Raw genomic sequence first — 12,956 nt, forward strand, 5'->3', positions numbered from 1 at the left:
TGAGATGGGCCAGGAAAAGAAAAACAAAGACTGGGCCTCTCTTATTAAGCAAAGGTTCTGTACTCGCCAATTGCCCAAGTATAGTTTCTCGAAAGAATTTAGACAGTGGAGCATGTAACCAACCCTCAACAGGGACAATCAGCTGGAGCCAGCGCGCACACAGGGTGCCCCACTCCCAGCGAGCGGGCCAATCAAGACCATCCCATCAGGACGTCCTTGTTTCTTATCTACAGTCAACCCCCTCCCCCATGGACAATCTCTCTCCTTTCCTTTTTCTCCTTCCCTTTCCTAACACATCCCAGCATCCAGCCAGCAAACCCTTGAGTCCAGGCTCGGGGCTCACTGCGTGCGAGAGGGAGTGGGAGTGAGAGCTGCTGCCTCCTGGGGTGCTCCTCTCGGGGCATAGGGGGAGTGAGTGGAAGAGAATCACAGCTAGTGGAAGAAGACCAGTGATTACATCCCAAGTGCTTCTTCCCTAGACCACCTCTTTCCGGGTCCGGGATGTAGGAAAGTCTGGAGTTGACCGTTACTAACTTTCTGTTGTCAAGACCCAGGGGGACGTGCGAAGGGTAGAGAAGAGTCCCCGATGAACCGCGGCCTGACCAGGAAGAGAGACCGGGGGTGGGGGTGGGCGCCCAGAGGCTTGCACAGATCCCCAGTGTCAGGCGGACACTTGCCTGGCTCTTCAGTAAAAGCGTGAATGGCCGAGCACAGCGCGAAGGAAACCTGAGGTCTCCCGCAAGGCAGGAGAGGAGACCAAGTGACTCCCCGAAGCCCAACTGCCATCCCTTCCAGAGGCCCAGAGTTCAGTGGAAGCAGGTGTAACGCTACACCCCCTGGCGCGCATCCCCGCAGACCCCAGCTCGCCCCGGGGTCCCGCCGCCGCCACCTCCTGCGGCTGCGAGGGTCCTGGCCCGAGGATGCACCCAGCACCTCCTTCCACTACGGGCCCCTTTATCTGACAAAAGAGCCGGAGCCCAGGGCTCTCCGGCAGTGAGCAGCGTGGTCTTTCGAAGCCTCCAGAACTTTCTCATTACAACTTTTCCAGGGTCGCACTACTCCCTGGGCCGCGCGGGCTCGGGCACGAGGACCTGGCCAGGGCGCAGCGCCGGCGCGAAGGCGCGCGCCGAACTGTTACCTCAGCCGCGTCCAGCCTCGCAGCACTGCTCTTCTGCCTATTACCCCTGCGAAGGGACCTGCCTGCTGGCCAGGACTCTAGTGCGCCTCGTAACCTGGCGAGTGTGTGCCCGCGCCTGTCCACCCTGGCTCCCGCCTGTGCGCCCAGCGCGCCCAACCCTGGCCGGCGACCACTGCGCGCAGGGGCTTCCAAGCTGCTCCTGCCCAGAGGCATCCCTCCCTCGGCTTTCTCCATCCCGCGTCCGCTTCCGCACCCGAGAGCGACAGGCAAAAAAGATTCAGTGCAACTCGAGGACTGGTCGGATCCAACTAGCCTCTCCCCCTTCTCCAAAAAAGCGCCCTCCCGCGTCCCTCCAGAACTCCCGAGAGGCAGCAACACCTTCCCACAACTTTCTACGCCCAGGCCATTTGCAGCCCCACCTGCGAGAGCGAACTCGGCAACTGCGCCTGGGCAACCTCTTTCCCCTTCGACTGGGTGCCCTCCCCTCCCCCATCTCCCCTTCCGGATGGAGTTGGCCGGACTCGGGGAGCCTCGGTGCCCGCAGACTCGCTTACCTCGCATGGTGTGGCCGCTCTCCCGCTCCGCGTAGTCATGAAGCTGCTCCCAGCCCGAACCCCGGAGAGCCCAAAAATCCCGCTCAGCACGAGTGAAGAAGGTGGTCGGCGAAGAGCTGCTGTGCCGAGAAAACCATCCCTTTAGGCGGACGCCTTGGCCGCAGGGTGACGTTTGCCGCCGCCGCCGCTATGTTAACAGTTTTGATGTTGGTGGTGACTGTTTTGATGATTGTTTGTTTGTTTGTTTGTTTTCAGGAAGGATGAAAAAAATGTTCTGGCTGGCTGGTGCCTGGGTTTTGTTTTGGTTTTGTTTTTCTTATTTCTTTCTCTCCAATGTGCTTGCTTTTTAAAAATGCCACCGCCTCCGGCTCAGAAGATTTCTTTTGTGATCACTTGGACTGAGGAGGAGGAGGAAGGGCAGCAGCAGGAGGAGGAGTTGGTGGTGGTTTTGTTAGTTACAAAGAAGAGGGAGAAGGAGCAAGGGGGAAAAAAGGAAACAGAAAAGAAAGGCGGTGTGGATGGCAGAGCATGTGCGTTTTCACATGACATCTGTGCCTGTTAGCGGATCCACAATGTGAATTTTCACTGTTCAGTTACAGGGAGGAAGGGAGCAGCGAGAGAGAAAGAGAGGGGAGAGATGGAGAGAGAGCGCTGAGAGGGGCTTATACGCGAGGGCGGGCTTGGCCGCGACTTCCAGGCCCCGCCTGCTGTCAGCGCCGCCGCCAATCAGCGCCCGGCAGCGCCTGGAGAGGCTGGGACCGTGGGGAGGGGACGCGGCGGTGGCGGGGGCGGGGGCTGGGGACCGGGGAGTCCTTGGCGGCCGGGGCTGCGACGGGGAATTCGAGACTGTCCGAACTGGGCGGAGGAGAAGGGCGGACCGGGAGAGGCGGGCAGATCCGCAGGTGACAGGCACTTCCGACTCCAGCGTAGAACGGGACACTGGTCGCGGCAGACCTTCGGAGGCAAGAGACGCGGGGCTCCCCGGGTTTCACGTTAGGCCCCTCTCTCGCCACCCCTGCGGGCCCGGCAGAGTTAGTTGTGAATTTGTGCCAGCGCTTGGCCGAGCGCTGTTTCGGTAAACTTCGCGTCTCTGGCAGGGGTTTCCGTGGGCAGGTCTTTTGGGTGTTAGTGGTGGAATAATGCTAACCCACTTCCATCACTTTTAGCACAACTAAAATGCAGTCCCATGCAAGTAGCTGTCCCCTTCCTTTAAAAACGTCGGTCGGAGGCTCCCTGACCCCCTTCTTTAAAAGAAAAACAAAAGCATTCGTGTCTGTGTTCTTTTGTCAGGGAAATTGATTTTTGTTAGCATTTGGAGAATTCCCTGGCGTGGACTACAGGACCGAAGGAGAACAGCTCAAATTGGCGGTATGGCCACCTTACTAATTCAAGGCAAAGGGCTTGAGGCTGCAAGGTGAGATTGTAGGGTGATCTTCAGAAAGGTTTTAGAAGGAAGACATCGTTAACTTTAGTTGCCATCAGAAGACATAATACCCTATTTAGAGGCGATTGGTAACTGAACATAAACTTGTCTTCCTTAGGTGAAAATTGTCATCTATGACCATTTAATTGTATAAAAATCTAATACACATATCAAAACTGTTCCTTTGCAAGTTTTTCCTCCTCAGTTGACAAAATAAGCATATAGATGATTATATCTACTTCTTTCCCAATAGTAGGGAACTTCTTAAACACTTGGCATTAATTGAACACCCTAAAAGATTAGGAGGTGAAAAGATTTGCCTCATTCACTCAGCCTTGAGTCTGGGAGATGTCTACTCATTAGCATACCTGTTGGCACAGCAGGCCTCATCATCATTTAAGTATCCAAATAATTTGATTTTTGACTGGTATTTATTCATGATATGTCATGTAACACAAAGTACAATGTAGAATTGGCAGTTATTTAGTTAATTAGGTCTCTCTACACTGCCAACTAGTTTTTTCCTTCTTGATTAAATAAAAAATGAATTATCTGCTGAATTTTTACCAGTGTTAAATTGACATAGCCCTGCTATATGCCATCCCATTTGCAAACCAATGTGTAATTTAGGAAAATTTTAGTATTAAGAGTGAAAGCTGATTGAGTCATTAATTAAATGAAATGAACAAAAGGAAGTTACTGTTCAGCATAGTTATTCCTTTATAAATACCTTTCTCCTAGATTTGTAATTGACACAGTAGTTAATCTTTTAAGATAATATTTAAGGCTCCCTGGTTTTATTATTTTTAATCAAGTAAAATATATTCATCATAACTATGTTAAAGCTGTAGAAAGTTATGCCTAATTTACTTGCTTCATTAAAAATTACTGAATATAAAATAGTCAAGAAACAAATTGTGACTATATCATTTTAATTTTGTTGCTCCAAGCAGAGACACAGTAATATTGAAAATTCTAAAGGCTTTGTAAACATTGTGTAATTATTATTGTTGTTGTTATCATTTTAGATTTCTATTTCTCCTTAGCGTAAACAGGACTTTAAACTTTAGAAAAAATTCAAAAATTGAAACGTTTATGTTGTTTTAACTTTCTAAACATTTATTGAATTCTGATTTTTTTTTTTTTACTGCTGCAATATCTGTAGTCCTTGAAAAACGTAGTCAACACATGTATAAAAAGTATTTTACCCCCCATACATTTTTATATTCTCTTTGTTTTGTGGGTTCAACAAGGCATCATTTTGCTTAGAACATATTTCTTAATTCCTTCTGAGTATTTTTGAATAAATTATTAATTAGAAGACTATGTTATTTCATTTTTTAAAACTCATATATTCTCTATTTATGGTGATGCAAAAGTATGCATTTTCTCTTTAAATGCTGATCATTGGTTGTAATGTGGCGGCCTGGGGCATTTTGGATCTTTCTAAAAATTTAAAAACTGATTTGTTGAAATTTTCTAATAATTTTCACACTTATTTTAACTGAATGGATCCCATTTATGTAAAATAAATATTAAGAATTCGAATGAAAGAAGTATTTTCTAAGAACTCACAAAACACGTACATATAATCTGATGGTTTTATAACCTACCTGCCAGCAAATAACCATATTTCAAGTGGCATAATAATAATATGTTAATATAATGTCCTTGCTCACATGAAGTACAGTATCAGTAATTTTATTTGAATGATTATGTCTGGTTTCCTATAAGCTTGAAACTCTCGTTTTCGATCTGGGCCTAAAGGATAGTCTAAGCTGATAGTTACATTTTGATTAAATGACAATCAGTCACATAGCACTGTCCTCAGTCCTCAAGAATTGCATAATATTCCACTTAGGCTTGCATGCTCACCTGTTTTTCTGACACGTAGCATCCCTCTGGTTGAGCTGTAGCACAAAGTATTAATGGCAACACATATCCCAAAGAAGGCAAAGTTTTAGTATAAGCCAACCAGATAGGGTTACCACAGCATTTAGAATTATTTCAGTCCTAAAATACTTAAACAGGAAATATAGTTCACGATATTCTGAGCTGGTAAGTCACGGTATTCCCTGGTCAGGGAATATTTGAAATAATTATGAATCTTGAAGGGACATTAGCAATACCAATAACAATGTTATATTTAGGAATGACTGAAAGATTAGGTATGTTTAACTCTATTTAGGGAACTGTGTGGTTGTGAAAGTTGGAAAAGAGATATAAAGCTGCTATTAAATATTGTAAAAGCCAGAAAAATCAAAAACTTTTAACATTCAAACCTTTTACAAGTGGGAAGTGTGAAGTACTGAGCTCTCTGTTGCTGAAGGCATCCAAGCAAGTGTTGAATGAAAGGTTCTGGTAGAGATGCTCTAGTATACAGATTTCTATACCAGATTGGAAGTTGTCTAAATTACCTCCAAGATCATCTGTAGCTCTAAGTGTAAAGTTGGCCTCTATGTCTGTGGGTTCTGCATCTGTGGATTCAACCAAGAGCAGAGTAAAAATAAATTGCATCTGTATTGAACATGTACAGATTTTTTCTTGTCATTATCCCCTAAACAATACCATATAATAATTATTTATGTAGTGTTTACATTGGCATTATAAGTAATCTAGAGATGATTCAAAGTATATAGGAAGATGTGAATAGGTGGTGTGCAAATACTACACCATTTTATACCAGAAACTTGAGTATCTGTGGGTTTTGGTATCCGTGGGAGGTCCTGGAACCAATCCCCCATGGATACCAAGGGATGACTGAATTCACATGGAGTAAAGGTTGCTACCACTGCCCCAGCAGGCATCAGAGCCATATTTCCTATCTGAGAATGTAAAATTCATGACAGCAGGAGCCAGGATTTCCCTAGAGTTTGTAAGAGCTCCTGGTAGTTTATAGGTGCTGGGTAATTATTGGTGGAATGAATGCTTTCTAACCTTGAGATCACTGGATGTGAACCACAAATGGAGTGAAGACCTGAATAAGATCCTTCTTTCTTAGTTTCTGTCGAATAGGAAGAGGAGGTGGGGAGAATCTACATTTTAAATTCTCCTAATTTGGAGGGGCAAAAAATGATGGTTGATATTTGGTTATGTAGTTATAAAAGAAAGCTAAATTTAGTTATTTTCATATTTATTACTATTATCAATTTTATTTTATTTATTTATGTTTTTGAGAGGGAGTACCACTGGAGGCTGACGTGCAGTGGCACCATCTCTGCTCACTGCAGTCTCTACCTCCTGGGTTCAAGTCATTCTCCTGCCTCAGCTTCCCAAGTAGCTGGGATTAAGGCACCCGCCACCACACCCTGCTAATTTTTATATTTTAGTAGAGATGGGGTTTCACCACGTTGGTCACACTGGTCCCAAACTCCTGACCTCAGAGGCTTAAAAAAGTTTACTTATCTAAGATCACAAATTTTAAAATGCTGAATCCAAGATTTAAACCCAGATATAGCCACTAAAATGTGTTTCATGAGTGCAGGAACTTTCTTCATTTTATTTTATTTTTTTCAATGCTGAATCCACAGAATCTAGAGTCTTGCCTGATAAATAGGCATATGTCACAAAATGACATTAAATAAGATCAGTATTTTTTTTTTTTTTTGAGACAGTCTCACTTTGTAGCCTGGGCTGAAGTGCAGTAGTGCGATCTCAGCTCACTGCAACCTCCACCTCCTGGGTTCAAGTGTTTCTCCTGCCTCAGCCTCCTGAGTAGCTGGGATTACAGGCATGCACCACCTCGACCGGTTAATTTTTGTATTTTTAGTAGAAACAAGGATTCACCATGTTGGTCAGGCTGGTCTTGAACTCCCGATCTCGTGATCCGCCTGCCTTGGCCTCCCAAAGTGCTGGGATTACAGGCATGAGACACTGTGCCCCGCCAAGAACAATGAAATTTGACTTTAAAAATAAAAGGATACTGTGAAAAATTTATGAAACAATAATGGCCTGATTTGGTTCATCATGGAGTTTAGGAAAATACTTCTGCAATGAATATTTCAGGTTGTAAATAATGTAAGCTTCAATTGAATTAGCACCAGGAAAAAAGGGGGGAAAATGAAAAGGTTGGATGCCTGACACATTTCGCAGGCAGAAGCTATGACATTGAATGCAGTGATTAGACCGGTGGTGCTGGTGGGCAGAGTGTTGGGTAAAGGAAGGGAGATTTCAAACCAAAGCTTCTAGAATGAATATCCCACTTATCTAAGTGTATAAGGAAGAAAGAGCAGATTCTTTTTTAAATAGCGGAAAATATTGACATGAATTTTCAATTTTGCCTATCAGTGACAATGTCCAACAGGTAGTTGGCTATTGATAGAACTGGAGATTTGGAAATTGATTAGAGGTCAAAGTAAGATTTATGACGTTCAGGCTGGGCATGTTGGCTCTGGCCTGTAATCCCAGCACTTTGGGAGGCTGAAGTGGGTGGATTTAGGTCAGGAGTTTGAGACCAGCCTGGCCAATGTGTTGAAACCATATCTCTACTAAAAATACAAAAATTAGCCAGGAGTGGTGGTGAGCATCTATAATCCCAGCTACTTGGGAAGCTGAAGTGGAGGTTCCAGTGAGCTGAGATCACACCACTGCACTCCAGGTGACAGAGCAAGACCCATCTCAAAAAAAAAAAAAAAAAAAAAAAATTATGACATTCAGAAACACCAAGGAGAATAGAGACAATATCAGATTTAAATGTGAACAAATAGGTACATAAAATAATAGAATTACATTTTTGTGTATATTTATATAATATTTTAAATAGGGACAAACTTGTCTACATCAGGAAACCCAGACACCATAAGGTTAGATACATTTTCCTATACATCAAAAGTAAGTATTTTATTTTATTTATTTTTTTTTTTTTTTTTGAGACAGAGTTTCGCTCTTGTTACCCAGGCTGGAGTGCAATGGCGCGATCTCGGCTCACTGCAACCTCCGCCTCCTGGGTTCAGGCAATTCTCCTGCCTCAGCCTCCTGAGTAGCTGGGATTACAGGCACGCGCCACCATGCTCGGCTAATTTTTTGTATGTTTAGTAGAGACGGGGTTTCACCATTTTGACCAGGATGGTCTCGATCTCTTGATCTCGTGATCCACCCGCCTCGGCCTCCCAAAGTGCTGGGATTATAGGCGTGAGCCACCGCACCTGGCCCAAAATTAAGTATTTTAAATGGCAAAGACCCCCAAACAAAATCAATAGCCTGGAGAAAATATTTGCTGCACATGTGACAGATGAAAGATTAGTAGCCTTTCATAAACAAATGTATGCAAACTTACAAATTGATAAAATTTAGATTTTAAAAAAACCCTAAAAACTGAGGTTGGTGGATAAGAAAGGGGAGATAATTTGGTAGACAAGTTTTAAAAAATGGTTTTTTCTTTATGGTTTTTGATACAGGTGAATAATTTGTTCTTCATGTTTATAGCTCTGTGAATAAGGTTGAGAAGTTCCTTTCCAGATCAACTGACAAGGCTTTAGGATAATTTCTTGTACATTCATTAAAATATTAATTAAAATGCAAATGTAATATTTTGTATAACTTCACTGTTCTTGCTGATAGTCTTTAAAGTTTATCTTGAATTGCCTGCTTTTCTGTACCTTCACTGCCTTATCAATCTAAGCTACTGTCCCTCTCCTGCCTAGATGGGTATAATATTCTTAGAATATTTTCTCTACCTCCATTCTTGCCTCTCACCCCATTAATTTCCCAACTGGCAGTTAGAGAGAACTTTTAAAAGTCAGATAATAAATATACCCCTATTGCATTTAGACAATCTATATTCCTTACCGTGACTTAGAAGTAGGGTGCATACATATTATGGTTTGCCCTGAAGCCCTGCATAATTGTTAAAAGTGTCCCTTTCATTTTCAAATGTGTTCCTGTTTGAGCAATGCATAATAGCTACCCTGATGATTATAAAGCATTGCTGGCTTAAATGTTACGGTCTTAGAGAAATTGTCCCTCATAATGCCATCTAAGTGAGCACTCGTTTATAATTCTTTATCAAATAACCTCTATTTTCTTCAGAGTGTACATCAGAATTTATGATTATTTGTTTTCTTTTAATATCTAATGAAAGAACTCAATTAATTTATAATTAATATTATTATTAGCTCCAGGAGGCAGTAAACACTTCTTTTATTTTGTATTATATATTGGTATGATGGCTGACACTTAGTACATGCTTAGTAAGTTTGTTAAGTGAATCGATAACTTTGACTAATTGCCACAGTTAAAGTGATGTAAGTAATAATTCTTTTGCTTTTTGAAAACTTTATTCACATATTTGGTAAGATGACTCAAGATCTCATTACAACCGCATTAAAAATGCATGAAATGTTGTTTTTCCTTTCAAGGCAACTGACATATAGTGATGATTTAATACATTGGTTTGAGAGTAAATAAAACAGGACAGCAATCAAAACAAACAAAAACTGATTTTATTCCCAGATCTGCTATTTGCGATGTAACTTCTAGCTGGCTGTGAACCTACTGTTTATGGACTGCATGTTTGTATCCTCTCTAAATTCATATGTTGAAGTGCCAACCCCCATTGGATGGTCTAAAGAAGTAGGGCCTTTGGGAGGCAGGTAGGTTTAGATGGGTCATGACAGTGGAGCCCCTATGATGGGATTAGTGCCCTTATAAGAAGAGGAAGAAACAGCACAATTTCCTCTCTCTCTCTGCCATGTGAGATTATAGCAGGAAGATGAGCTTAGCTGTGGTTTTCTTTTTAATTGCTCTCTCTAGACTTTGAAGCACTTCTTGGATCTGTGGCTGGGTATCTTTTAGCATTTGGAATATTCTTGATATTTACTCTTTTTATTTTCAGTTTTTAAGATGGAGTCTCAGTCTGTCACCCAGGCTAGAGTGCACTGGTGTGATCTTGGCTGACTGCAGCCTCTGCCTCCCAGGTTCGTGATTCTCCTGCCTTAGCCTCCTGAGTAGCTGGGACTACAGGTGCCTGCTACCACACCTGGCTAATTTTGTATTTTTAGTAGAGACGGGGTTTTACCATATTGGCCAAGCTGGTCTCTAACTCCTGACCTTGTGATCCACCCACCTCAGCCTCCCAAAGTTTGGGGATTACAGGTGTGAGCCACCATGCCTGGCTAATATTTACTCTTAAATGTAGTTCTCACCTCATTTTCACTGTTTTCCCTTCTGGAGGGAGATGGTGTTGCATACATGCTAGAACCTTTCACCATGTCCCACATGTCCCTTTCAGTTTTATATGTAGTTTCCATTTTTTGTGTTCTCCAGACTTCCATCAGTATACTTTATACTTAATCAACTTCTAGTTTATTAATCCTTTCCTCAACTATGTCCATTCTTCAAGTCTGTTGTCAGACCTATCTACTTAGGCATTTACTTCAGTTACTGTCTTTAGTCTTAGAATTTCCATTTTGTTCTTTTTTATAGATTTCTGTTATCTGATAAAATCTTCTATCTTGTTCTTTATTTTTTTGAGCATATGAATACATCATTACTTTAAAGCCCATGTCCGATAATTCCAATATCTAGGTCATCTGTTCACTTGATATATTTTTAATATATTCTCTAGCGTTTTTAAGTTGAAATTCTGGACATAGTTTATAAAAATTAAAGGATCTCTGGGTGATCAAAATGCTGCTTTTTATGGTGTTGTTTTCTTTCTCTGTTACAGAGAAGATTGGAATGAGCAGAGAAAACACAAGGCAAGACAATTTTGAAGATTTGAGTTTGAACAGAATTTTGTTGAAAGGCATGCACATACGCCAAACTTGACTCATGGTATTTTCCACAAAGATTAAAGAACTCACTGTGTGTTTTTCTTCCCAAACATCAAAATTGTTACTGATACATAGTTGCATGTTTACAATATCACTAAAATTACTATGTTCCCTTCAACACACTCACTAAAATCAGATAATTTTTTAGTACAAAATGTTTTCATCTTTTCTATTGCTTAAAGGAGTAGATGGGAATCTGTGTTTTCCCTTGAGATTCTACAATTTGGTGAGAGCTCATCCTTGGAGTTTATTGCCACATTTCTTTCCTTGAAATAAAAAACATATAGCTAACTGCAGCTACCTTAGAGACTAAGATTATGGTCACCATGTCCCTTCCTTAGAAGGCATCCACATACAGGCCATAGGTCGCTCAGTTTGAATGCTTGGCATTCCTGGGAACTGATGGCATTTTGATAAATGATGCACATACATAATCTGGAAATTTTAAGTGCATTGGCAGAGATCAGGAAATGTTCGTGTTAATAAAAGCATAATTTTCTGGATCAAAGCAGACAAGGGAGGCCAATTTTCTCAGATGAGGAGAGCTGCAGAATCTGTTTAGTAAATGAGAAGAGAGGTTGAGGGAAGATGAGCCCTTTAAATAAGGACAAAATACTTTATCAAAATAAACCAATTTTAGAATAGCCTATCTTTCTCTCTGAAGGGACACTGGGAGTAAAGGAATGAAATCAGTATGCTTTTTAAAAAAATTCTAAGCAAGTCTACCTGAACTCCCCAGTGGGATGGCTACAACCTCAGTCAGTTTATGTCAAAATGTGGAGAAAACGTTTTATCCGAATGTAAATTCTGTTAACTCGACAGCCAGGACTTAGAAGAAGGAGAGAAAAAAGGCAAAACAAAACATGAGCTTGAGATGAAAGGTAGGAATAAAGAATAAGAAAAGGAATGAGAATTAAGGGATTAAAAAGTCCTTGAGAGAGACAGGGAAGGCACACATATGTCTTTAAAGAATGTGCATTGTATATTTCATGGACATGATTCAGATGAGTCATTCCACGGTGAATGAGAAAAAGCAGGGGTGAGTCCTGAGGATGGTGAGCAGAAAAAGAAGAAGGGACAAAGGAAAAAGGGAAGAGGACAAAGAGCAGGGGGCAACTTTGGCTTTGTTTATTGGCTTATGTGAAGGGGAGTTGATCACTTAGAACTGAATTGATTGTCTGGGTCCTGAAGAGTAGTATTGGGGTTTTTGTTGTTTGTATTTTTGGCAATTAAGTCTCAAGGGTCTTCTCTTAATGGCCTCTGTAAACTACCAGTCTCTATCTTTAACAACCATAGTGTACCCTGGGAAAAGGGAGTAATGGGCTTTTCTGCTTGTGTTTACTTTATGTATGACATGCAAACAGGAAACCAATAATACAAGGCAATGTTCGCAGTCCCCCAATAAAAGTTTCAGAAAGGATTGTTTTTCTTTACTGCAAAGCAAGCACATATCCATTAACTAAATTGCTTTATGAAGTTATAAAAAATTATTTTGGTAAAGCTGGTATTGTTCATTTGGGATTATGTAAAATTAATGAAATTAGTGCTATGAGACAACTATATGTTAAAAAGGAAAATAGTTTCTTCCAAATATCAGTAAATCTACAATACAGTGAAGGTACAATACATTCAAGTGAGTCTTTTTTTCTTCTTCAATAGGTTTGTTATACTCAAAATGTACCAGAAACAGGAACAAAAGTATTTTATAAAAGAATTAATTTTTATGGGCTATGAGTCCCAAAGGGTTATGTAATCAAAGTGGAAGCAGAAAATCATAGCTTTGAAAATAATTGGTCATGTCATGTCACACTTAACACATGTGCAGGTGTGTCCCCAGAGAAGGCTAGTGAAGTTATTTCATGTATTTAAACTCAGGGATAAGTTGATAAAGAGTTGTAGAGATTTGCTTAGATCACTTGTATCTTTGCTTCTGGAGATATGGGCGGGATATAAATGAAATGGGTAAATGGGAGTTTGGGGCAGCAAATAAGCTTGTGTTCTCTGCCACATCCAAGGGGTCCCTTGCATAAACTTCCTGCCCCAAGAGTTTTGGAAATGGAAGAACAGTG

General features: G+C 41.5%; 1 protein-coding gene and 1 long non-coding RNA gene across 5 annotated transcripts in view; one reads left to right on the plus strand and one right to left on the minus strand.

Moving 5' to 3' along the window:
* The window catches only part of RORB (RAR related orphan receptor B), a 196,166-nt gene extending 193,835 nt beyond the window's left edge, over positions 1 to 2,331 (minus strand). Inside the window, exon 1 of the mRNA XM_012454157.2 lies at positions 1,693 to 2,331. Within this exon, the coding sequence (XP_012309580.1) occupies positions 1,693 to 1,699 (7 nt within the window). The 5' untranslated portion in view covers positions 1,700 to 2,331. The remainder of the gene's footprint in view (positions 1 to 1,692) is intronic.
* Positions 2,332 to 2,532: 201 nt separating this feature from the next.
* The window catches only part of LOC105718381 (uncharacterized), a 39,233-nt gene continuing 28,809 nt past the window's right edge, over positions 2,533 to 12,956 (plus strand). For 3 of the 4 annotated variants that reach the window (XR_001107752.2, XR_001107748.2, XR_010337046.1), the window contains exons 1-3: positions 2,533 to 2,654; positions 2,983 to 3,106; positions 10,782 to 10,888. This is a non-coding gene — a long non-coding RNA (uncharacterized LOC105718381). The remainder of the gene's footprint in view (positions 2,655 to 2,982; positions 3,107 to 10,781; positions 10,889 to 12,956) is intronic. The other variant, XR_010337047.1, reaches the window with a different exon arrangement.

The sequence above is a fragment of the Aotus nancymaae genome, unplaced genomic scaffold (assembly GCF_030222135.1).
Source record: "Aotus nancymaae isolate 86718 unplaced genomic scaffold, 86718_ANA_hifiasm-v0.15.2.pri h1tg000041l, whole genome shotgun sequence".
Taxonomy (NCBI): Eukaryota; Metazoa; Chordata; class Mammalia; order Primates; family Aotidae; genus Aotus; species Aotus nancymaae.